Source organism: Pagrus major, chromosome 9, assembly GCF_040436345.1.
Source record: "Pagrus major chromosome 9, Pma_NU_1.0".
NCBI classification, from domain to species: Eukaryota; Metazoa; Chordata; class Actinopteri; order Spariformes; family Sparidae; genus Pagrus; species Pagrus major.
In genome coordinates, this window is record NC_133223.1 from 16,720,916 (window position 1) to 16,745,043 (window position 24,128).

Below are 24,128 nucleotides of genomic sequence, written 5' to 3' on the forward strand. Positions count from 1 at the left end.
TTTGCCCAGTGGAGAATATGCTTTAGCAAGCGGGATCTGCAGGGTCTGATGGTGAAACACCAGAGAGCAAACTTCAGGAAGAGATGAGCAATAGGGTATGATGCACAGCAAGCCATTACAACCCCGCTGCTTACCAAAGGCAAAAAAAACCCTAACCTTATCACTATGATAAATGGCCCCTCCTCTTTGGGCCAAAAGTGCCCCCGCCACTAAGCTCAAATGCTGCTTGCGTTTAGCTCCCCCCCCCCCTGCTGTCAGTGATGCAACTCAGCCTTTAGGGCTTGTGTTAGAAAGCACCAGAGATCAATCTGTATCCCTGCTCAGAGGAGAGGAGAGCTGGCCATCTCATTCATCGCTGTCAGGGCGAGGCGCGGTGGCAGCACAGGGCGCGAGAGGAAAAACGCAGGCTCGGGGACCGGAGAGCACAGACACTCCCACTGGACGCTGATCGGCCACCTAACCAGAGCAGAGTGCCGCTAACCACAAGAATAATGACACTGCCAAGGTGAAAAATGACATCACCTCTTAGCTTCACCTGGAGGATTGGGGAATAAATCTTGGTTGTCTGATATGATTCCAGAGGAACCAAGGGCTGTATATGTCCTAAATCTTATGTGAGGATAGCCAGAGAGGACAATATCTGTGATTGTAGGGACATCGTACATTCACATACACCGGATGGGATCTGAGCAATAATCACAACAGTGAGGGATTATCTTTCTTTGTGATGTTAAAAAGAAATGATATGCTGTTCCTTTGAAAATTAAGAAACTGGATTTGTTTTAGATCAAAGCAGAAAGCACCACTGTACATTTTAATTAAGTGAAAGGGAAAAATTAAAAGAATACAAGGCATGGAGAACTGCATTTTGTTTGAAAATGCATCAAATAAACCAAAGCACAATACTGTTTCTATTCGTCCGGGGAAATCAGACAACGCCAACGCACTCTGTCTAGTAGATGCAGCCTCTGACACCTACGCCGTCCTAACTGAAACACGTTCTGCTGCTGATATTTGGCAGTCTGAGGTGGATGGCGTGGCAGGTGACCAGCTGAATCATCCCTCCACTCTGTCTTCTCTTTAATAGCACCCCTCTCCTCCTACTTGTCTCTCTCCCCTCTGTGGTGAGCAGAACTCCCTGCACTCATCAAAACCTTGAGCTGGTACAGTGTCAGCAGCTCTCCATGTTACCATAGTGATGGGTTTCATAGCTACCGGTATGAAATGGAGAGGTAGCTGAAAACAACCTTGATGCTGAGCTACTGATGAAACTGCCTAATTAGCATCATTACCTAACTTGAATGAGATGGAAAAGACTACAATGGCATTAAGAATAGTGTGCAGATACAGATGAATACTCACGTCACAATCTGATAGATATCCTCTGATCTCCCTTTACGTAATCTCAGGATCCAGGCGCCAGGATTGGCTTTCAGCTGGAAATATCCCTGTTGTGGTTGAAACAACATGAGTGTTTACTCAAAGCAATCCAATTCACACACATTTTCTCAACCCTGGCACCAAAATGTTTCTGTTACAAACTTTCTGCTTGAGTTAAAGCAACATTATGCAAGAATATTTTGTGACTTGACGGACATGCAGTTTCAAATCAGGTCAAGTCCCCATTCAAGTTACCTTTTCCCTACCCAGGTTTTTATAGAGAAAAAAGACAAGATATTAGTACCTGTCTAATAATTATATAGAACATTATTATATAAAATTATATATAAAAATGATGACAAAGAATTACATTTTTATGTTGTATATACCGTAATAATTGATATTCAGTGAAATAAACATAGTCAAACAATATTTTATAATATTTTATTTATAAAAAACCTGTCCCTTCTGAAGTGTGAAATACCAACAAAATCTAAAATACTGAAAAAATAATGTCTCAAGTCAAGTCACAAGTCTTTATCATCCAAGTCCAAGTCCAGTCTCTAACAGAATAACAGAAAATTATTTTCTGTAGGAGGCAAGTTGTCATCAAAACAGTGACTCGAGTTGACTCGAGTCCAAGTCACAATGACTCAAGTTCACATCTCTGAGCTGCTGTACTGCAGTGTAAACACAAACAATCCCCCAGTGCTCACAGTCCGGTCCAGGCAGAGTCAGCTTGCTGTACGACCAACTGAGCTACTGCAACTAACGAACAGCAGCTACATTTAGCAGCAGTTAGCTATTACCTTAGCAACAAGTTAAGATATCTGTCCATCAGGTGAGTCTGTAAATCTCTGAGAGTCGAGGCAGAGCAGCAGAAGAAATTTGGTAACTCAGATGCAGAAGGCCACTGACCAGGTTAGCCATGACAATAGTGTCATACATGAGCGGGTCCTGACTCATGCCCAGGGTAAACTGCAGTCCACGGGGAGGCTGGCCGGTTGAAAGGTCAAAGCAGTGGCCCTCCAGCAAGAGGTGCTCCAGCTCATACTCTGCTGTCACAACCCCGCTCACCTGGAGTGAAAACATAAATAGTAGAGGGCAAAACACAACAGGGGAACAATGAATAGAAAGCACCTCGGCCCTAATTAAGGAGTGAGAATGATAAGACCGCTGGTAGTAATGACTGAGGAGCTAGGATACCTCCTGAAGGTGGATGTTATCCAAGTCATGAGGGCTGCGGACAGCCTGCACGATCCAGCTCTCTGGTGTGATCATATTAAGGGTGAGAAGAGGAGACTCTGGGAGCTCTGTGAAGCGGGCAACTGGTCCTGGAGACACTGTGTCGTTGGCCAAGAAACTCACATCGGACTCCAAGACGAAGCGGTAAAAGCTGTGAAAACAAACAGAGATGATCACAATTCAAGTGCTTGTCCATCAGCTGTGAATTAACATAACATCTAACAATTGGGCAGAGAACTGAAAGCCATGAAATGGTGGATATCCTGTTTGCCACCAGACCTAGTCAAAAATGCATCCAACAAACCCACTGCTCTCTTCAGCAAGCACTAAACTGATGACATGTTGTGCAATAGTCTTTTTTTCTAGAACAGGAGAGATGTGCTCTGTTGTGACAGCTGGGTATACACAATCTTATAAAAGGGAGGAATCTAATACTATTACTTGCCAGTGTTCCTGCTCAGCCAATAACAAAAATATGTCAAGTAGTCTGTGCACCAGAAATGCTCCCTCTCTCCATTATTACTCAGTTGTCGCAGATGCTAGCTCGAGGCTAATCTTTATGCTAATTGCTTTTCTTCGGTGCACCCTCTGACACCGAGGAGTCATAATGAGTGTAGATAACGTGGCAGATGATAAGCATTACCAATGCTAATTCTTTTTATTTAGAACGCTTCTTATCCTCAAAGGTACATCGTCGCATTTCTTATTCACAGGGAGGTTTCAAAAAGTTAGCTCCCTCCACGGCAGCTGTGTTCCTGTAGACCAGAACAGAGGAGCTATAGGTGGGCTGTTGACTCCGGGCTAGCTGCACGCAGCACAGGTACAGTAAGTGATGAGGGACAGGTTGTAGTTAAGGAAGAAAGCCAGCACACCTGGGGAAAAACACCATCTTCATTTGATTGCATTGTTTGTGAGATGACCAATTCTCCACAATACGAAAAGTGAGAGAAAGAAGATGAGCAGCCCTGTGGTCTCTGCTGCGGTCTAACCGCTCTCAGAAGTATCCCAGTGAATTAAATGAACCCAATGAAGCAGAAAAGGACTCATGTGCGTCCGCTGACAGCAGCACCTCCAAAGGTGGCCTAAAAGATTACCAAGCTTATGGCTCTGCAAAGGATATCAAGCAGGACAGTTGTAATTTTGCGGTTACAAAACTAATCTACTGTAATGTTAGTAGCTGTCAGCCCCTTCGTGATTTAGATATTTAGGATTACATCCAAAACAAAGCTCCCCTGTCACATTTATTTCTTTTCTTTTTTTAACCTCTGCCAAGTAGGTTATGTTTTTGTTCCAGTTTGACTGTTTGTTTGTCAGCAGGATCACGGAAAAACCACCGTCAGAAAAAAACGTCTACAATTTACAAAACCAGTACACTGTAAAATTTTAACGTCGATTTTACTTTAAAAAAGTCAGGAAACCAATTAAAATTAAGTTGTACGAACTATAAAGTTTAAACAACGTAAAATTATTAGTCTACTTGGTAATTTTGACATTTTTCTCAATATTTGTACGTAAACTCACTTTGTCAGATTTTACAGTGTAGATGGTAGTAAAGTTCAATGGTGACAAAACATAAATTGCGAAAATATGATGACTCCATGTCATGATTCACGTTGACGTGTACTAGTACTCCTCCGGGGCAGCCTTCACATGAAGGTACTTAAACTTCATTAAAAAAGCTGCCTTCCCTTCTTTCCCCTCTCGTTTCAGAGTGTAACAAGAAGAAAGCGGTTTCATGGGAGAACGTGTACAACTGTTACATCCCTAAAACTGTAACCAAATGTTTTTCTCAAACTTAGGTGGGGCTATAGAAATACACAAATTTTTTTAATGTTTTCAACTAAAATTCTTTCATATTGCACCTCTAAGGAAAATGTTCAAATTTCATGATCAAAAGCAGTTATATTGACCATGAACTTTGCACTTACAGAATCACAGAACAGAACAGTGGACTATTGTCTAGTTTTTTATCACATTTTTTGGTCACTTAAAAACTTTATTAATTCCCTACAGTGGAAGTTTCTGAGGGTTCTTGATCAACATCAATGACGCAACAAATATCATCTAGACAGGAGTTCAGTATTTTTGAAGTTTTAAGCTTTGAAGAGTCCGTCCTCTATCTGCTCAGATACTCACATTTTAAGTGGCTGAAAGCGAGGATGGTACTTAACACTAAACAACGAGTAACACAAAACAATTCTGCCACCAAGGCTAATTACATAAAATGTTTCTTCACTGGACTAGTGCAGCAGCTAGTAGCAGCTTGACTGCAGACATCCAGCATATTTATCTCTCATGTGAAAGTATCACGTAGCCATTTGTGTCAATTACAGGCAATTGTCACTCTGGTGGAACAGGAAGTGTGATGGGTTAGGGAGGGAGAGAGTTTGTGAGTGATTTGAGGGGGACCGGTTATTTCCATCAATTCAATTCCTGCTGGTCTGTGACAGAGGTCAACAAAGGTCATGCTGTAAATTGTCCCTCAAAAGTGAGGGTAAACTCCCTTGAAAATGTCTGTCATTCGGTATTGAAAAAAAAGCATTTGAGCTTTTTCAGCACACTACCATTACAAATGAGTCACCCCATTATGGAACAAATACAATCCAAATCTGATAATGACTAGCATTCACTCAGTGATGTAAATGTTAATGGACAATTTCAAGTTTTCATTTGATGTGTTGTTTTGTTCTTTATTTTGTTGTTTTTACTGCATGGCTTGAACCGCAGGAGTGCAAGCCGTAAGCAATTTGCCCAGTGATGCAAGGGAGGCCCAAAGCAATAAGGTGGTGTTATTAAGCAGATTGCATCTGTGCAGTATAATCTTACAAAGGGAAGGAGCGCGGCAGAGATGCTAAGTCTGCAGCGGTCAGAGGATACACAAACAAGCCAAACAGGGAAAATGTAATTACTGTTGGAGCCAGAGCTTACCTCTTGAGGGGCATCTCGGACAACTTGGCCCTGCAATTCATAAACACCTGCAGTCTCACATTGACCACTTGACTGAGCACCTGCAGAGTCACAGAAGAAGAGACCAGTTAGAAATCAGGAGCAAGGAAGAGCCCAGCCCAGCAGAGAAGTACAATACACACAAGAGCTTTTTATTGAACAAAAGAACTGAAGGCTGCCCTAACAATACCGAATTTCAAGAGGATCTCAAATGATGAAGCAAATATACCCTTAAAAAACATCTTTCACCATATAATAGTAATCAAAAGCATAATGAGTCAGCGGTTAAGAGCGCACCAAGCTTAAAACCAATTGTGATGCTGACATGCTGGCATCAAAATTTCCACTGCATCCTGCAGTACACTACAGAAAACGTATACACTGCAAACAACAGCTACTGAAGGTGGCGGTCTGACTTGCTGTCTGTAAAAGCACGGTGAGTCATATTTTCATATTCACCCAAGTCAAATCCTTCACCACAGCAAGCCTCCGGCAAGATGCAGCAGACAGCTAATGGGATTCAGTAAAACTAAGCCCACTAAGGAGACCGTTTCTAAATAACATTATCTGTTCAAAGAATAAATAAGCATACTTGTTTCAGCTCACAAAGGAGGCATAAGCATAAAATAAGGAGCTTTTTCCACTTTTCTAATCAACTTTACTGACTCAATAAATGCTTTGAACGAGCAGGAGTAGATTCCTCCTGCTCTTAAAGTATCTAACATTAAAAAAGGAAGGAGTCAGAGCACAACTTTTCCAATTATTATCTCAGCAAGTATTATTTACTGTTTGCTAGGTGGGTGTTAAATGTAATGGGATTCTAACAGTATTTTATCCACTCAAAGTCAGGGTATTCAGTGACTGTATTTTCCTCCTTTCTATTTTGGAAGGTGAAGTACTCTTAGATGGTATAGTATCCTTCAGCATAAACAATGTAAACAACAGAATATAACCATGAAACATCTGATCATAGCTTCATGGGAGGATAGCATAAAAAAAGAAAAATGCTTGTGCATTTTTGCACCTTGGCAAGCTTTGTGCATCTCTACTCTTCCTTTTAATGATTTTAAAGTCTCCTTGCTGCATGAGGAGAAAAGAGGAGAAGAATATGAGAAAGAATACAGCTTACGATAAGTAGAGGGGACATCTTCTGCGCCTCCCGCGTGAGGGGGTCGACGATAGCCACAACATCATAGAACACCTCGTTTTCACGCGGGGAGAGATTGAGCACACTGAGGTGGAAAGAGGAACAGCACACCAAAGCGGATTCAGCACTACAAGGTTATACAACCCTTATTCAGCAGAACTGCAAATCAAAAGATTCGCCTCTCTGGACTGCTTGAAATGATGACGTTGCAATTTTCAGATCCATTGTAACAAAAGGAAAAGCTTCATTGCGAGAGTGCAGAGAACAATAAGAGAGTAAACAGAGAAAAGAGAAAAACGTTGCCCACCTGTGGCTGTCTTTGATAAAGTGGACATCCCTCCTGACCTCTCCTTTGGGTGCTGCAGTTAGGAGGGCGTCAACTTTCATCACCAAGTCACTGGCGCTACAGGGAAAGAGGTGTATCAGGGTGAGCTCTTTATTTATTAATGCTACGTGTTGGGAGAGATGTCAAACATAGCTTGTGTAATGTGATGTCAAGCTGTTAACAAGGTGGCCTTATAAATCAGTTAATCGTACTTGAACTTCACACTGAGAGACTGACATCTCCGTCATTACAGAACACTTGATATAGCACACATGTTCAAGATGTTTCATTTAAGGAGAACAATAATAGGTTCATAGAAACTCAAGACTAAATAAAAAAATTGCCTGAAGTGACACAGAGAAAAGTGATAAAAAGGTTTAAAGATATTTCACATTCCAACAACTGTTGTCTTTATCTTTTAATGTTGGGATGCTGGAATGTTTAGCACAGGCAGTTAATGAAAGATAGAGTCATTTTTTCTCATATGACAAGGCAGAAAAATACAAACATACTGCTTTGGCTTCATCCCCATCTGTTTAACTTTGGCTTTGACTTTCTCTGCAGAACCGCTCAGTGTAATCTTCTCCAGCAAGTGGAAATCCTCCACAGTGAATTCCTCCAGCTCTTCAAACGGGCCGAGTATCTAACACAAGTAAAAGAGTGCAGTCAGAACACGAATTTTCAAAATTCTTATCTCAGCATGTATTATTTACTGTTTGCCAAGTGGGTGTTTAATGTAATGGGATTGTAACACCGTGTTTTATCCATTAAAGTCGTGGTATTCAGTGCGTGTGTTTTCCTCCTTTTCTATTTTGGGAGTAGAGTCCTGCCACTGCAGCAGAGGAATGTAAAATGATATTAATTGTTACTGCTATCTCAGGGGCTGGCCTCTTCGTATATGACTGTCAGCATCACTGCTGCTGAGACATCAGCCAGCAGCTCTGTGCACACATACACTCAGACATACAGTCACTCACACACAAACACACACAAACACACACACACACAGTGCAGTTTGTGCCACCTGTGACCTTTGAGAAACAGTAATGCTGATTTGACAGTACTAAGGAAACGCTCTGAAAACACAAGAGGGAAAATCATCCAAGTGCATCAGCTAAAAGGATCCTGCTCCACTGTACCAAATAGTAGCACAGTGGTTGTACAGCTTTTTAAGAGTAAAATTCAAGCACATTTTTTAAGCACTTTTAATGTACCTAAACCAAAAACTTCCAAACTCGAAGCCTTTATCTTGTCTTATCTAAATTGTTACTATAAATGCAACAGCTAGAAATTAAGTTTTCCAGAATTCCTTTACACCGACAGCGATAAATATATAGCATTACTTTGTTTATTTTACCAGCTGTTCATGATTCCTTTGATTGCCTGTTTTGATCACAATCAAAAAAGTAGATGCTTATTCAGACGCCAGGAGAAAACAGACAAAAATGATGAGTCATTTCATTCCAAATACTAAAAAATGTTGGTTTAAGCTAAATGAGTTGAGAAGATGAAACAGCAGATGATGTTGAAAATCAAGCATTTTTCAGAGAGTATAATGGAATTCAAGCATATTCCTAACCTTGAAAGCACAACCGTTAAAGCAACATTATGTAGAAATTGGCATTTTGTATAATGTGGTGTCCCCCACAGTTTTGCAACAGCACTGTCGTAAGTACAAATCACAGGTCCATAACAATTTGTCAGATGTAATGTAGGTGCTTACTACAAACAAAACTCATTACATCATAACAATGTTATGTGTTGAAAACTTGTATGTTGAAGTAAACATGTATGTAACGCTGTGATCCTGCCCTCTCACTGAAGTAACATAGTGCAGAAACAAGTGATAGGGGGCGGAGTGGCTGAGACAGAGACACCATTCACACTATTACAAGACACTGAACCATCAACATGATTTTGAAGCTGTTGTAAAGGTAAAACAAGTTTCATAATGTTGCTTTTAAATGAAGGATTTTCAAGACTTTATACGAACCCAAACAGCAGCAACATTGAAAGGGTTAGTGTGTAGGATTTAGTGGCAGTTAGTGATGTGGTTGCAGACTGCAATCAACTACAAACCCTGTCTGACCCTCCTTTACAATGGCCACGAAAAACATGTGTTGGGTTTGTCTGTTCTGGGCTACTGTAGAAACATGATGGTGCAACATGGCATGGAAGAGGGCCTGCACCCTCTGTAGATATAAAAGATTCATTGTGGTCTGTTGGACTTAATATGTACTACTGTAGTGGATGAGTATTCTGAATTATCTGAGAAGATGCTATTTGAACTGTGTTGGAGATGAAGTCCACTCACCCTGCCGTTGCTGATGACTGCCCGCTGTCCAGGACTCAGTTTCAGGACATCTCTACAAAACAGCTGCTGACTGCGGATAAAATCCACTTCCATTGTGTTGAACTTTTTCTCGAAGGCATCTTCGTCCATGCCCTGGAGCACAAAAACAAAAGTCTGATTAGGTAAGATAAATTGATTGCATTGTTGGCTCACACATTTCTGAGGAATGTTTGATGTAATTTAAGATCCAATAGACTCACTCAAGGACCTTTCTGTCTTTACAGCCTGTATTAAACAAAATCTGAGTGATGCATTGGCGTAGGGAATGATGTATGTGAGGCGAGAGAATTATTCACAATATCATTGATGCCTTACATCAGCACAATCACTGCAGCTTTCAAAACATAAAATATTTCAGACAGAGGAGCGAGCTATAAGAAAGGCACATGAAAATTAGATTAATCAATTTGTAATTAATACAACAAACTCTTAATTAAGCCTCAGCCATTTTTGTCCATAACAAATTAGGTGTGGGAGTGCGAAGTGTTTGTGGAGTCAGGTTATTAGTTTCTCCTACATCTCTCCTCAGGAGAACAGGTGAAATACCAATAATGTCAGCACAATCCAGTCAGCAAGTCTGTCTGGCAGCCAATAATAAACTCATATCCCTCGACTCTGAGTCTCAACTCACACAGCCACCTCCTACCTATCTTTCTGTTGCTATTTCCAGCCCATTCTCTCCCCATTCTTTTAGGCTGGTATAATTAAAGGGCAGTTTGTTATGGCTGGTCCCTAATGTAGCCTGTGCTGTACAACTTGTCCTGATGGGAGAGTTGGGAGCCCTCCTGTCAGCTGATTTGTTGATTAGTGCCTGAGAATTGTGAATTGTTATGTGTAATGATGTGTGGGTGGATACTGTGCACACTACAGCATGAAGAACACTAGTGGCTGTAGACTGCTTACAGAAGCAGAGTGATGGTCAGGCTCGGCTGAGCACGATGCTCACACAAGCATGAACGGTGAGCAGGAGCTCGGCCATGCATTCAGGTACTGGAGACCAGGTATCCACCAGCAATTTTTAGCTAAAGATTCAGCGTGTGGCGACCGCCTTGAGCTGGCCCCTGTGACAGATCAAGTGGAACTGACAGTGAGTAGACTGCTTGCTTTGGCATCCCCGGGCTGTGGGGCATCATGCGTGCTCTAAATGTATTCTGTTAGCTGATGTTCAGGAGAGGAATGAGAAGATGGGCTCATCAATCAGCATTTTCCCCCGACTGTGCACTTAAAATCAAGTGGAAGACAAATCTCTGCAAGTGGTTATATCCAACCTTTGTTTTCCTCATTTTTGGCATCATGCTCATCAATTCTGCCAAAAATGTTCTTATTTTCTCACTCCCATTTTGCAGTGATACATTTCACTGATACAACTTTCACGACACAATCAATCAATGTGGTTATATTTTATTTATGTTTTATTTATTTAGGATATTTCAGTATTTATTACACATATCACTTGAAGTAATAAATATAAATAATGAATAAATATGAATAAATGAATATCCTTGAGAAAGTTCAGCACTCTTTGAAAGGGTGTGCATGCATTATTACACTATCATACTAACATTATATCAGTGGCATTAAATGGTCTTAAAATCACGTGAAATGACAAATTATATTGATTATCGCATTTATTTATTTTACGACATCTCATCCAACAAAAGTAGTTATCGTGACAGATGTGACGCTTTATATCACAAGACATTATAAATTCCTCAGCTTTGTTGTGCTTTTGTCATATTGTTTATATTAACGTAGGTATCCATTTAATATCTCTGGCAGGCCGAGTTGCAAATCAGTGAGCAGGACAGTTTTATGGCAGCACTGGATTTATAGGATTTTGCGTAAATGTGATGAAGTATCTCAGGTACTGTATTTTTTTACATTGGTTTTAGTCAAAAACAGACAATTACATCTAGTCATTTTATTTCTAAATGGTTCATCAATTTAATTTTCACCAAATGCACTATACCAAAATACATATCAATATCAAAACACTACACATACGATAACAAAAGATTTTATCCTTATCGCCCATTCCTAACATACATTTTCCTTGTTCCTATGCTTCCTTGTTCACTTCTAACACATTCTTGTCGTGTCAGAGAAAACAGGAAATGGAATTCACCCCCTCAGGTCTCCAGGCATTCATGTGTTTGACAAAACAGAAAATACATTTATATTTTCTTATCAGCCTTGACTGCTGGCATCAGAAAACTTCTATGTTAAATGCTTTTGCAGTAGCTGGTAGGAGACATCTAATTCCCACGTATCCTGCTTATAATAATGATCATGTGGTCTTCCTTTCTGTCAGCCAGGAGGCAGACCTAACGTGCTGTAAACTCAATATGACATGCTAATTAGTTCACACAAAAAATAAAGTAATATACCACACCACAATGTGCGCATGTTTCTGGATAAAAAAGCGAAGTTGGTATCAGTGTGGTGAGACTGCTGATGTTGGTCTAAGTGTGATGACAGGCCATATTAAAAGATTTTTGGGGTTTGATTTTGTGTCTCAGCTGGACCATAATGGGGACCAGCTTTTTCTGACTAAATATCTCATTATTGATATAAAAATACATCACTATGATGACAACTGGCTATTTCAATACAGTATACAAAGGCATCACATTTGCTTGAAATATGTAAATGTTTGGAATATGATTATTTCTGAACTGAGGGAAGAAAGAAATAAGAGCTACATTCCTTAATTCCTCCCTTACCTGAATCAGAAAGTCCTTCATCTTGGTCCTGCCCTGCTGGAGGAGCTGGCTGCTCTCCTCTTTCAGGAGTTTTTGCACAAACTCTGCTGCAGCCTTATTCTTCTGGGTGAGGAGAGAAGCCCAGATAGCCCTGTACAGCACAGTGTTATCTTCGCTGGGCTTTCCAGTGGGGTTATCTATCACCCCCACACGCACTCCAGGGCTGGCCTTCTGCACATGCACACACACATACACACAATCATAGCAGTGATACACTTCACAGAAATATCACACATTCTCATATTTCCAGCGACCACAGGTGTCACTAAGGAAGAGGACTGGAGGGAGAGGTTTCTGATTGCTTAAAAGGAACAGGAAAGTTTTCTCCTATTCTGCTTATTCTACCAGCAAGGAATCTTTTTTTTCATGAGAAATACCAAATGATTGCCTGCTGTATCACACGTCATTCACCTGTCATGTATCAGCAGTGAATATTACATTTTAGAAGCATCTGTTTTCATGATTTTCGTGATAGCGCACACACAGAAAATTCATTTTCAGAGAACATTTACTTAGTTATAGTCTAGTCGTATGGGGCCTGTTCTTATAACAAGTAAAAAAAGTATTTTGTAAGTTCATCTCTTCTGCTTGTATGTGAGCTTATAGATTTACAGCGGATGAGTTTTGAAGCTGCAGGGACACCAGCTGCAAGATTTGTGTGCGAGACAGGCCAATGTGAAAAATGTTATTGATTGAGTCAACATTCATTCCTTCTACGAATTTCAGGCTTGTGATATACCGTGTTGGGATTCTTGATTAATTTCAGTACACTGAAGATCGGTAATTGTGTTTTTAACGCATAATAAACAACAAATAAACACATGGCTATGTATCAATTTGTAGATCATGCCTTTCAAAGCGTTCCTTTCTGGCAGGGGTGACCAAACTTTACTTTGTAGTATTGTTAAAGCAACATTATGTAGTAATTGGCATTTTGTGCGATTTGGCGCTCCCCACAGTTTCTGAGTGCAACACCACTGTGGTAAGTACAAATCCCAGGTTTCTAACAATTTGTCAGACGTAATGTAGGAGCTAACTACAAACAAGTCATTACGTCACAACAATGTTGCGTTGAAAACTTGTATGTTGAAGTCTTGTATGTAACGCTGTGATCCTACCCTCTAACTGAAGTTACATAGTGCAGAAACAATTGATAGAGACACCATTCATCCAATTACAAGAATTTTTATTAGAAACATCTGGCAGGCCAAATTGAATATGATACCGATTCCTTGACTTTGACACCTGTTCCTGAACCATCCCTTTTTCAATACCAATTTTATGAAATCCGTTTTCAGAAAAGATTACATTAAACATACACAGGTTGAGTCCCGTGTCAGGGCAGAACCTAGTGTTTATCCTGCATGCCTCAAGATAGCCGATCACCAGCACTATTAGATCTTGGCACAACAAGTATGCTGCATGCTTCTTGGCTCACTGACACTGATGAGATAAACTCCTTAGGTATTGAAATTTGGTATCGAATGACAAGACATTTTTTGATACTTGATAGTATAGAGGCAATTTGGTCAATGCCATAAAAATATCAAAGTTTGATACCCAGCCCTAAAATCATTGGTTGAAAGAATTGGGAGTGATGAAGAGAATAGGTGATACTCACCACATGTTTCAGAGCATTGAGCAAAAGTTTTCTTCCTGAGACCTTCTCAAAATCTCCTGCTATCCACATGGTCACAGCACTCATCCCGTCCTCATCTAAGGTAAAAAAAAATGTTTTTTTAAAAAAAGCAATAACTCAAAAGCACTCTAAATAGAATGACTTACATCACATCATGCTAAAATACATTCTGAACAGTATGCTGCAGTTCCTGACATTTGTATGATAAACTAATAGCATAATGAAAGTTTCAGTGTAAAGCAAATGTAGTTTTGAGTAGTTTTCTATCTCAATTTCAACCTCAATGCTGACGCAGCATTTAGCAATTTAGCAAGAGCGGCTAATCTTTTAAAAGGGTTAGCTTATGCTTATACACCGACAGTCTGCTGAAAGTGAGAAGGAAATTGAGGTTCAATCATTACAGTGAATGTTCAGAGGTGAGAGAGACATATAGCAAAGAGCTCGGTATGTTAGTAGAGAATTGTGCCACCTGTCATAGTTACACCCGCACCCCCGGTCAGGCAGTCAAGCAGTCAATCAGTCAGTCAGAAAAGCAGGCAGTCAGCCGGTCAGTTAGTCCCAAAAGGGAGGATGGCAATCAGCCTCCTCAACCTCACTGAGACAGCTACACTGCAGGCTTGAGCAGTGAAATGCAGCTCTGACGACCATTAGGACAGTTGGCCCAAAGCCAGTCAGCAGACCCAGCAATTATCCTGCCGGAGGCGCAGAGTGTCCGCTTTAACAAAGGTCAATTTCACACTTTCATACATCAGTAAAGCAGCGCAGGATTCATTTTTATTAAGATACTGCTCAGGTAAAGGTTTTCAACAAGCAAATGCAGAATGGTTGTTCCATTCAACTGACAAACTTGCAGATGCTCGATTAAGTGATTTATACTTTTGCATGTTGTCGTGTTATTGACAATGAAATGGTGAAATTGTATTAAATGGGAAACTAAGGCATTACATAATTAGTGACTCCTTACCACTATTTGTAAAGTACTTCATTCTTTTAGCCATCACGGCTGTTTTGTCTCTGGAATTGAAGTACGAAAACATAGTTGTGTCCTCCCAATCATCCACAACTGCAACGCAAGAAAGAAAAAAAAAAATAAGAGGAACATATACAGTAAATCGATCAATAAATGAATAGATTTAAGATTAGCAGCACAGGTAACCTGGCTTGGCAGTGAAGTCAAGGTACTGTCTGTCAGTGCTTAGAATAAGAGGGTTCATCCTGGGGACCACATTGGCCTGCTCCATTAGATAGTCGACCACATCGGAGCCCTCAGTCAGCTGACCCTGTAGACAGAGAACAAAACAGATGAGTCAGACGTCACTGAGAACATCAATCCATATGCAGGTTACAAGTTATAATTAAGACTTTTTAAAAGGGGCACAATGTAGTTTTGGAGAAGAAATTCAGACTCAGAATTTTTATATTTACAATATTAACGAGGTAATAATAATCCAAACTCAGAAATATTCATTTTGTCCATAACTGAATGACCAAGCTGTTCTCAGAGAGAAATAAGGTCTCCAGAACACTGTTTGAAGCTAGAAAAGTGGCAGGATCTGTTGTGTTGTCCTTCAAGGTCAGTTTGTTTATTCAGTTTATTCAGTCATGAAAATGAAGACAGTTTGTTTATTTAGTTTGTTTAGGCATCTGATTAAAATTTCTTCCCGAAAACTTTAAGACCTTTAAGACCACACCAAGACAATCCAATTCAAGACCTAATTTGTGTAGGGGCTGGCAAAAAAAAGTAAGAATGATATGAAGGAAAATCTGCAGATGTTTGCGGTTTGTTTTTTCACAATTTATGGCCTAAAATTTTGATTATTTAGACTTTATAAGGGCCTGCACACCCTGATAAGAAAATACTGGATCGTGTGTGTGGAGCTAATATGCAGCGTAAACATGTCTGCAAATGTAATAATCCTCTTTATTACATTTAGCCAGGGAGGAGTATTTACACATTTTAAACGGTAACACTGCAAACTGCAATGCCCTGCTATCTTGCAAATCATGTATATCAATGTATAGGTTCAACGAGCACAAAAAAGGCAAGTTGAACATGAAGAGCAAGTTTCTTTCTGTACCATAAAGACAGCTCTCTGGAAGGCGGTGGTGGTGTCCATAATGCGCTGCAGGATGATGGTTTCCAGCTCATCTGGGTCCATCTCATCTGGGCTCAGAGGAACTCCGTTAAATAAAGCCAGAGGTAGGGCACCCAGGCCACTCTTTTTGTAGAAGAGGGCACCATCCTGGAGCAAACAAAACATGGACTGAAACTTTGGATACTCCTAATTAATCTTTTTTTTTAAGTATTACAAATAAACAGAAAGAAAAACAAAATATAGATATTTCATTTCCTTACCTGCCTTTTGTAGTCATATTCAGATTCTACACCTAGAATCCTTTTGGCATTGGCTTTGGGGAATTTCTTCTTCAGGTAAGCAGTGACTGTATCAACAGACAGTGTCTCCCCTACTTCTACTTTGGTGTACAACTGCAAGAGAGGTAGGTCAGATCAGTTGTGATCATCACTGTCTTCAATCCCTGCAACTATCAATAACAACTATTTGAAAGCAAAATCCCACTGACTTATCCTTTCCAATCATTTGTAAAAACCGTGGGATAACACAAGGCACAATAAAACAACTGACTGCTGAGACACAAAGAAGCATAAGCTGGTGAGAAGTGTGCTTCAGTTATACCTTGAAAAGAGCTTGCTAAAACAACAGAGATTTATATATGTGCTATACTTACTGAGAGCATTGATATCAGAGCCTGGGATAAATCGTACTCATCTGCGATGTAATTCAGCAGTCGGTAAAATCCGACCCCTGCATCTGAGAAGCCATCAATCTCATCTTTGGTGTTGACAACAAACACAAATCCAATTCTATGGAAAATGGGTCAAAAACACGTATTTAATTTTCCAGGTGAAATGAGAATCACTACTTGGTAAAGAGTATAAATGCCGAGAGTGGACCATATGCAAGGCTGTGTGAGGAATAACAGCACCAACCTCAGGGGGATCTTGTGCTTGTAGAAAAGCTCTGCTAGTTTCACCAGCTCAACACTTTCTTCTTGTAGTGGATCAAGGAACAGCACCTAACAACAAAGCAAACAAACACCATTCAATCTCTTTTCTCTCTTTTGTGAAAGTCTGTCCGGCTATACCGACTGAAATGCAACACCCTGTAAATTTGGCAAAAACAATGTAATCTGAGTCTGGCAGAGACGAGTCTGAAGCAGCCACAGAGTTCCACAGGGTTCAGTTAAAGTCAAGTCAGAGGAACAACTGAACTACAATGAAGACTGCTATCAATTTCATTCCCCCCCATCACCACCACCCCCTCAGCATTTCCTGACTTCAGAGGACTCACCAGGTTGAAGAAATTGCGTCGGATCTGCCGGATGACTCCGGGAAAAGTGGCTCTGAGGAGCTCCTGTACACCTGTTGGCCAGCTGCGGTATGCTGGATCATTCTCTATATCATTTAGCCACTGGAAAGTACATGACAAAAAGAGGGCTTGTGTGAAATGATGACATTCACGAGTTAAGTGCAAGCATCAAAGCAGCAACCCTGAAATAAGGACAGAGTTAGTGCCTCGCTCAAGGATAATTCTGCCAGACACAGTGGTGTTTTCTATATTCGTCATACATTTCTTCATTGGTTAAGACATGATACCCATAAAAAATACCGGATTTTGCTTTAACTGAGGGTGTTGTTTACATTTATAGCAAAGTTGGTTTTCAGTCGAGTGCGTGACAAAAATTGAGACACAACACATGGCTTACTCTAACACTGAGCAAAATATACAATATTATTATCGTAATATGGGATTATATAGCGGTTTAGATTTTGTATATGGTTATATCGTGATATGGCAGAAGTGTTGTTGTTTCCTGGTTTAAAAGCTGCATTACAGTAAATTGATGTTATTTTCTGAACTTGCCAGACTTATCTACTCGTACCAATACCTGATTATCCAATTAGTCATTATGTCCACATTACTGATGATTTTTTTTTTTTTTTACAAAAATTGATATTGGGTATCAAACACTGGCATCTTTCTGAGCATGACTGTATATTCAGCAGTAGCTACACCCTGTAGTTGACATTTATGACTCAGTGTGGTGATAAGCGTATCCTGTTATTTGTCACGAGCACCAAAATATTGCATAGAGTTCCTGACTACTGCTCCATATCTTAAGGGTGCAGTATGTAAGAATTGGCCACCATGTTGAGGCATATCACAAGAGCAAACGCTAACTGCAGCTGCAGTTAGTTAGCTGTGCAGCTGGCAGTCTGGACTGGGAGTTTGGAAAACAGGGGGGTGTTGGTGTTTACACTGCTAGTAGAAGCTTTGGACAGGGACAGGCTGGGGCTAGCTGGTTAGAATGCCCACTTCTGCAACATAATACACAGGTAAATAAAGCTGTCGCATTTCTGTGGATAGAAATACTTTGATCTGTACAACATCCATGTACACCTGTTGTGAAGCCCTACTACTCACCATCAGAGGAAGCTATTAGATGGCTAACTGCAAAATGATCCATTATTGCCGGCCAATCTGGCACTAACAGTTGTCTGTCTCTTCGTAACTTAGAGTACAAGCCTCCCCACAGTGCAACAGGCCAACTGTCATTATCTCGCTTACAGACTCCCTCTCCCTCTGCGCGCGTGTGTGTGTGTGTGTCTCTCTCTCTCAGACACACATAATCTCCAATCTCTAGAAGGGTGGATGCAAGCTGAAATGACAGACCTCTTGGTTGAATGTGGAAAGGCTTAATATTTTCATTTCTTTGGCATTTTTATAGTACCTCGAATATTAAAATGGCCAGAGGGGCCAAAATGAAAACTTGCAAGTTTTTAATTTGATAGCTTTTCTTGGCTAACTTCCTAATTAATAACTGAAGTTTCTGGCAGGCTACAGACTGCTGCAATAGCCTGATGACTGGTCCATTAGTTCACACCCTGGTGCCACTACACAAAGAAGAATGAAACAATGATTTAGGCCTGAACAATAATGCTTTCTGACAGAACTCACCATTATAGCTGGATGTCTGATATCTAAGGCATAGCTGTCATCCACAGCACTCACAGGCAACTTCAGCAACTTGCCCTGATGTTCTCCTTTAATGCCTAGGTTATGAAGCCCCTCCAAGACCCTGGCCTCTCCTCTGAGGATGTCCAAAATGCTGTAAATACAAAATCACAGGTTAATTCTTGAGACATTTTAGCTGAGTGGCAGCGGTTTTGCGTTAGAACAAACTCTGATCTTGTCGCAACACGATTACTGAGCCAATGCATTGATCTGAGGCTTCCTGGGGAGAGCACAGACAGACCACTGCTCCCTCCTGCTGGATTCCTACCTGAAAGGGTTGTGAATGTCCAGATCAATGTGCAGCCCGTTGATGAAGAGCTCCCCGTCTCCTGGGTGAACACCAATAGTCTCGCTGAGATGCTGAAAGAACAAGCTCAAGGTGTTAGGTGAATGCCAAAACCCCTTAAATAAGTGATCTTCCATGTTTTGACAAGAAAAGCAGAGACATGACTGCAGTAAGTAGAAGACAAAGTGTGCACAGCGACTAGGAGAGAACTAAGTTTGAAATGTCCCATTTGATGTTGTCATTGAATTTATTTCAAATACAGATTAGACAATCATTCTCTAAAAATAAAACTTGTGCAATAGCGGAGGATGTTATCAAAGAAAACCTCCTGCACTATCATGTGGGAATGCTGCTTATGATATCGCACCTTTTGGTTCCCCTCAATTTCTTTTCTCATTTCCTGCTTTACGGCCACTCTTGTCAGTGATCTGTGGGAACAGTAAAACATGTACAGTCACCATCAGCTTTTACCACATCCCAAGCCGGCAGTAAAATGCCACTTTTAATCTTCCAAAACCTGTGGGCCCTCAAGACGGTAAGTTTTTCAGTCAATTCCCTGTAAACACCTGACTCTTACTCAGCACTTTTTGGTGTTATTACAAGCTGCCTAGGCCAACATAAGCAAACATCAAAAAGCTGATTAGATTACTATATTTAAGATGTATTTATTATGGATAATGTTCAAACAAATGAGTTCATAAAATCCATATTTCATGGGCACTTAAATAACAGCACTTGTGTCTGGATTCACAGATTGCAACACAGGAGTAGGGCTTCTAAAAATATGGATTTGGGACTGGTACCAAATGTGTTAGCCAGTCAGCCAGAAAGAGAAAATTAGATGAATCTTCTTACCTGGCTTTGCTTGGAAAGTTCTGACTGATGTCTCGCATGAGCTTCAAAGCATCAAACTTTGGCACGGACATGATTCTGGCAGCTGCCTGGAAACTAAGATCTGTGGAGATCAAATAATGAAATCACAAACATTTGCACATTATGTTAAGGCAAATTAAATCCATGCAAGGTTCTATGACATTGGCTATGTTAATAATTAATAATCAGTCAGAGACAACAGTAAAAAATAAAAGCAGCACTGGCCACAAATGGTACAGTATCTCTAAAGTTCAAACAACAAAAATCCACTTTCCCTTGATTATATATTTCAAAAGGGGTGGGCAGATCTGGCCCAAAAATAATATCACAATCTATTTCATCACATCACGATCTAAAGTGCAATCTTTCAATCAACATCCAAGAACTAGTGGCAATGAAGGCTTATTGTTGTGTTGCCTCACGTTGCACTTGAACACACTGCAAAGACTATAGCCAACGGCCAACTAGCTTGTAAGTTCTGTACCTGTGTGAGAAGAAATACCTCTCCATACCACCAGGTGGCGGTAGTCAATATTCATCATTGAAATAGGGAAAGACTTCGGACTGTGAATACACAAACCTCTGTTATGATGAAGCCGCGGTTTCAAACAGTTCGAAAAGTTGTAAATGGCACTGCCGAAGAGGCTGAGGCCAAGAATAAGGAGAAACTCCTCCAAATCGGCAAAATCATGGATACTACAGCACAGGCTCAAGAGGATTTTGCTTTCTTTTTCCATTTCTCTTCTCACTTAGCTGAACAGCGAATCAGAGTGATTTCTCCCTCCAGTGGGCTCCAAACGCAGATTCAACATGCTCAATCGGCCAAAATGCTGCGGACAAGGGCCGACTTGTGCCAGCGGTGCAGGACAAACTGCAACAACTATGGTAATAGATGCTCACTGATGGCCCCCACGTCGGTGTGCCGGAACAGTTAACACAATATTACATTAAAGATAGTTATTTTCTGCCACAAGCACCTCATCCGCCATGTTGCTAGCTATAACTGAAGTAGCATTGTTTATGAAACCTCACCCAAGAAAGAGACAGTTGATGTGATTTTAGCTAGTAGCTATAGTTGGTTACATTACTCTATTGGTCTGTTCAAACCAATTAGTTTGCGAAGTTTGGATACAGAAGTAATAAAAATACTGTACAGGGATCTCTATGATTTGTCTGAAAAGGAGATTGTGGATGCTTTCCAGATTCAGATCTAGATCTTGAATCGTCAGTTGGCCTATCACTACATCCCAACTGTACTGATTAACTGTTTTTCTTACAATCATCCAACAACTGAAAAAGATAATTGATACCTTGCATTTCCCACACTTTGAGAGGGGCCATGTCATTGGTACTCTCTAGGAGATGTCTGCGAAGTTCAGTGAGTTGCTCCTGGATTTCAGGGTGAGATTTCCTTAAGGTCAAAGAAAAAAGATACAAACATAATGCACTGATTTCTATTTCTCTTTTAGTTACACAAGCACAGGATGCCTGGCAGCAATAGCAGAAAATACTAGCGATTAAAAGAAAAAAACCTTATTGCATTCAGAATGTTACAGTTACGCTACTCACTTCAATGCTCCAAACAGGAATCCTTGAACTTCATCGTCATTCTCATCCTCTGCATTTGTAGCTGCCTTTGAATCTACAATTCAAAATATTTGTGTTTAATTGCTTTGGACACAGCAAGGTTCAGCACAGAATGTTTGAAAAGTCACCAACTGACCTGTTACTTTGGTGTCATCCACTGCTTTGTATTCTGTGCTTTTGATAGCCAACTCAACAGCATACCCAGATAAAAGCATTTTTCGAGGCTTTGGATGCTGCAAACAGTGACAAGGAGAGAAATGGCTTAAATTCAAATCAGTGTGGAGTTTTATTTACATGTACATTACTGTTTAAAACGCTGTGATAATAATCATCAACACTACAAATACATCCCATTGATGATGCTTCCTATCAATTCCGATACACTATGTGGCCAGAATTATGTAGAAACACCCTCTAATTGTAAGTTCCGAGTTTACCTTGAGCAATTTTTCAATGCAACACAGTAAATACCAGAATAGAAACTTCGATACAATACTAGTACAAAAGAAACAATACTAAATACCTCATTTGACCCCACAGCATACCAGACACACCAGTTAATGCTTAACGCTGTGCAGCCTTGGGTTAGCTTTGTTACTTTTGATACTACTGAATGAAGAAGATATGTTATAGTTTTAAACATGTGGTATCAATATTTGATACTTCTGACAACCATACTACACGGTCAGAAAAAAGGTAAACATCTATAACACATTATACCGTTGGGAACAAAAAGCACATGGACTGCCACATGCAGCAGCAGATTTGCTGACATTCAACCTTGACAGGAATGTCACCCAGACTCAAAGCACTGCCTCAGTCTTTCACAGGCACAATCAGAAGATTTTCACACCCACACTCTTGCTTTTTCTTCAAGAAAATCACCTTTTACTCCATCAAAGGCATCTGTATCTCAGTTAGATCCCTTTTAAATCTAACCAAATACTTTGAGTATTTGGTTAGATTTAAAGGGGATCTGTAAATTCTTCTCTACATCACTTGCCAGTACTGCCATCTGCTTAGTTCAATATATTGATGATCCCTGCTTCTGTAAGTATTAAACTAAAAGGAATATGGCACTGGTGTATTACAGCACTTCTGCCATCATCCAAGGAAAGATGAAACAGTGGAGGTCTAAGAGGAATAAGCTATATTAGGTTTTGGCTGCACAGGCAATACTTGTCGGGAGAATACATTCTTTTATTGGTTCTGATGTTTTCATGGGATTTGTTGACAATATGAAAGATATAGAGTAACACAAGCTCCATTCTTTAAAACCTCTTTTAACACAGACACAAGTGAGATTACAAGATAACGTATTCACTGAGAGGTACAGCAAATCACATTATTTATTAAAAGAAATTTAATCAGTGGAAAATCAATTTAAAATGGCTGCAAAAGCATCGCTACTCACCGCTACAAAATGCCGCAGCACATAAATAAGTGTGCCGTCTTGAGCCTTCTCCGACAGCACCTTATGAAAAGTGGTGAACTTCTTGGTCCCAATCTCAGCATATAGGATCACAACAGGCACATCTGTTTTATTGACCCCTGGATATGTGTGATCATTCTTGTATAAATACGGTTTTGGCCTGCAAACATTTGGAAATGCTGTTAAAGACATTTCAGATATAAAATGATTTGTTATCATTTTTCATCACAGTTATAATAGTCATGGAAAAGCATCAAAGAATACAATTTTAAGAACAAAGTAACTGCAAACTTTTCATCTTGTTTAGTTTTATAAATTGAGTTTATCCTCAAGAGGAAGACCGTTCCATTCTGTGTTACCTGCCTGCAGCTGCCTTCAGGAGCTTCTTGATCTCCTTGGTACTGCAGCTATGTTGACCATGAATGGAGACAAAGGCAGGGCAAGCCTCAGGCGGAGGCTCATCACTAGCTATCTGTTAAGAGCAGGAGGGAGAAAACGTTCTTTAACACACTGGCGACAACATGATGGGCCAAAGTTAATCATAGTTAAATCAGTTTTGTGATTGATTTATTCTCAACACTCTCCAGCATACACCACAGCAATTTACAGTGTGCGGCACAACACTTCATTTCACCAGCAAAAGGCCATTACTCACTCAGATGTTTAACACATTTTAAAATTAGAGAAATTCATCAACCAGTGCATCACTGTCACCAAGATGAAATTTTCTCCTCATCATCACTGAAACCATGACAATCGAAAGGCTGAGGGACTGTGTACACAGAGTGCTCTGAAAATGAAAGAGTCACCCATTATTACAGTCAAATTTAGTCTACAGCCAAAAGCACTGTGCATTTAAAACTCATGTAATAAACTGCAGTTTCAAGAGGAACAGTTTCACAGATCTCTCAAAAAATACTTTTCATGTATTTCCTCTTCTTACAGTATGTAAATAACAGTAATATACAATATAATATCCAAAAGCTAAAACTGTTATTGCGTTGTATATTAAAGACAAAAGAATCCAACAAATTCAGATAAATTAGTAACAACTGTT

At 40.1% G+C, this 24,128-nt stretch overlaps 1 protein-coding gene across 1 annotated transcript in view; it reads right to left on the bottom strand.

The window, feature by feature from the left end:
* uggt2 (UDP-glucose glycoprotein glucosyltransferase 2) overlaps positions 1-24,128 on the bottom strand; it is a 45,841-nt gene that overhangs the window by 18,485 nt on the left and 3,228 nt on the right. The window contains exons 5-30 of the mRNA XM_073473312.1: positions 23,431-23,543; positions 23,054-23,231; positions 21,776-21,872; positions 21,622-21,694; positions 21,363-21,463; positions 20,035-20,134; positions 19,547-19,607; positions 19,162-19,253; positions 18,837-18,987; positions 17,169-17,288; positions 16,808-16,893; positions 16,546-16,681; positions 16,154-16,285; positions 15,876-16,040; positions 14,954-15,077; positions 14,762-14,860; positions 13,780-13,874; positions 12,120-12,329; positions 9,358-9,489; positions 7,556-7,686; positions 7,026-7,121; positions 6,701-6,803; positions 5,554-5,633; positions 2,587-2,776; positions 2,299-2,457; positions 1,363-1,448 (exon numbers count right to left, since the gene is read on the bottom strand). Coding sequence (XP_073329413.1) covers positions 1,363-1,448; positions 2,299-2,457; positions 2,587-2,776; positions 5,554-5,633; positions 6,701-6,803; positions 7,026-7,121; positions 7,556-7,686; positions 9,358-9,489; positions 12,120-12,329; positions 13,780-13,874; positions 14,762-14,860; positions 14,954-15,077; positions 15,876-16,040; positions 16,154-16,285; positions 16,546-16,681; positions 16,808-16,893; positions 17,169-17,288; positions 18,837-18,987; positions 19,162-19,253; positions 19,547-19,607; positions 20,035-20,134; positions 21,363-21,463; positions 21,622-21,694; positions 21,776-21,872; positions 23,054-23,231; positions 23,431-23,543 — 3,110 coding nt within the window. The remainder of the gene's footprint in view (positions 1-1,362; positions 1,449-2,298; positions 2,458-2,586; positions 2,777-5,553; positions 5,634-6,700; positions 6,804-7,025; positions 7,122-7,555; positions 7,687-9,357; positions 9,490-12,119; positions 12,330-13,779; positions 13,875-14,761; positions 14,861-14,953; positions 15,078-15,875; positions 16,041-16,153; positions 16,286-16,545; positions 16,682-16,807; positions 16,894-17,168; positions 17,289-18,836; positions 18,988-19,161; positions 19,254-19,546; positions 19,608-20,034; positions 20,135-21,362; positions 21,464-21,621; positions 21,695-21,775; positions 21,873-23,053; positions 23,232-23,430; positions 23,544-24,128) is intronic.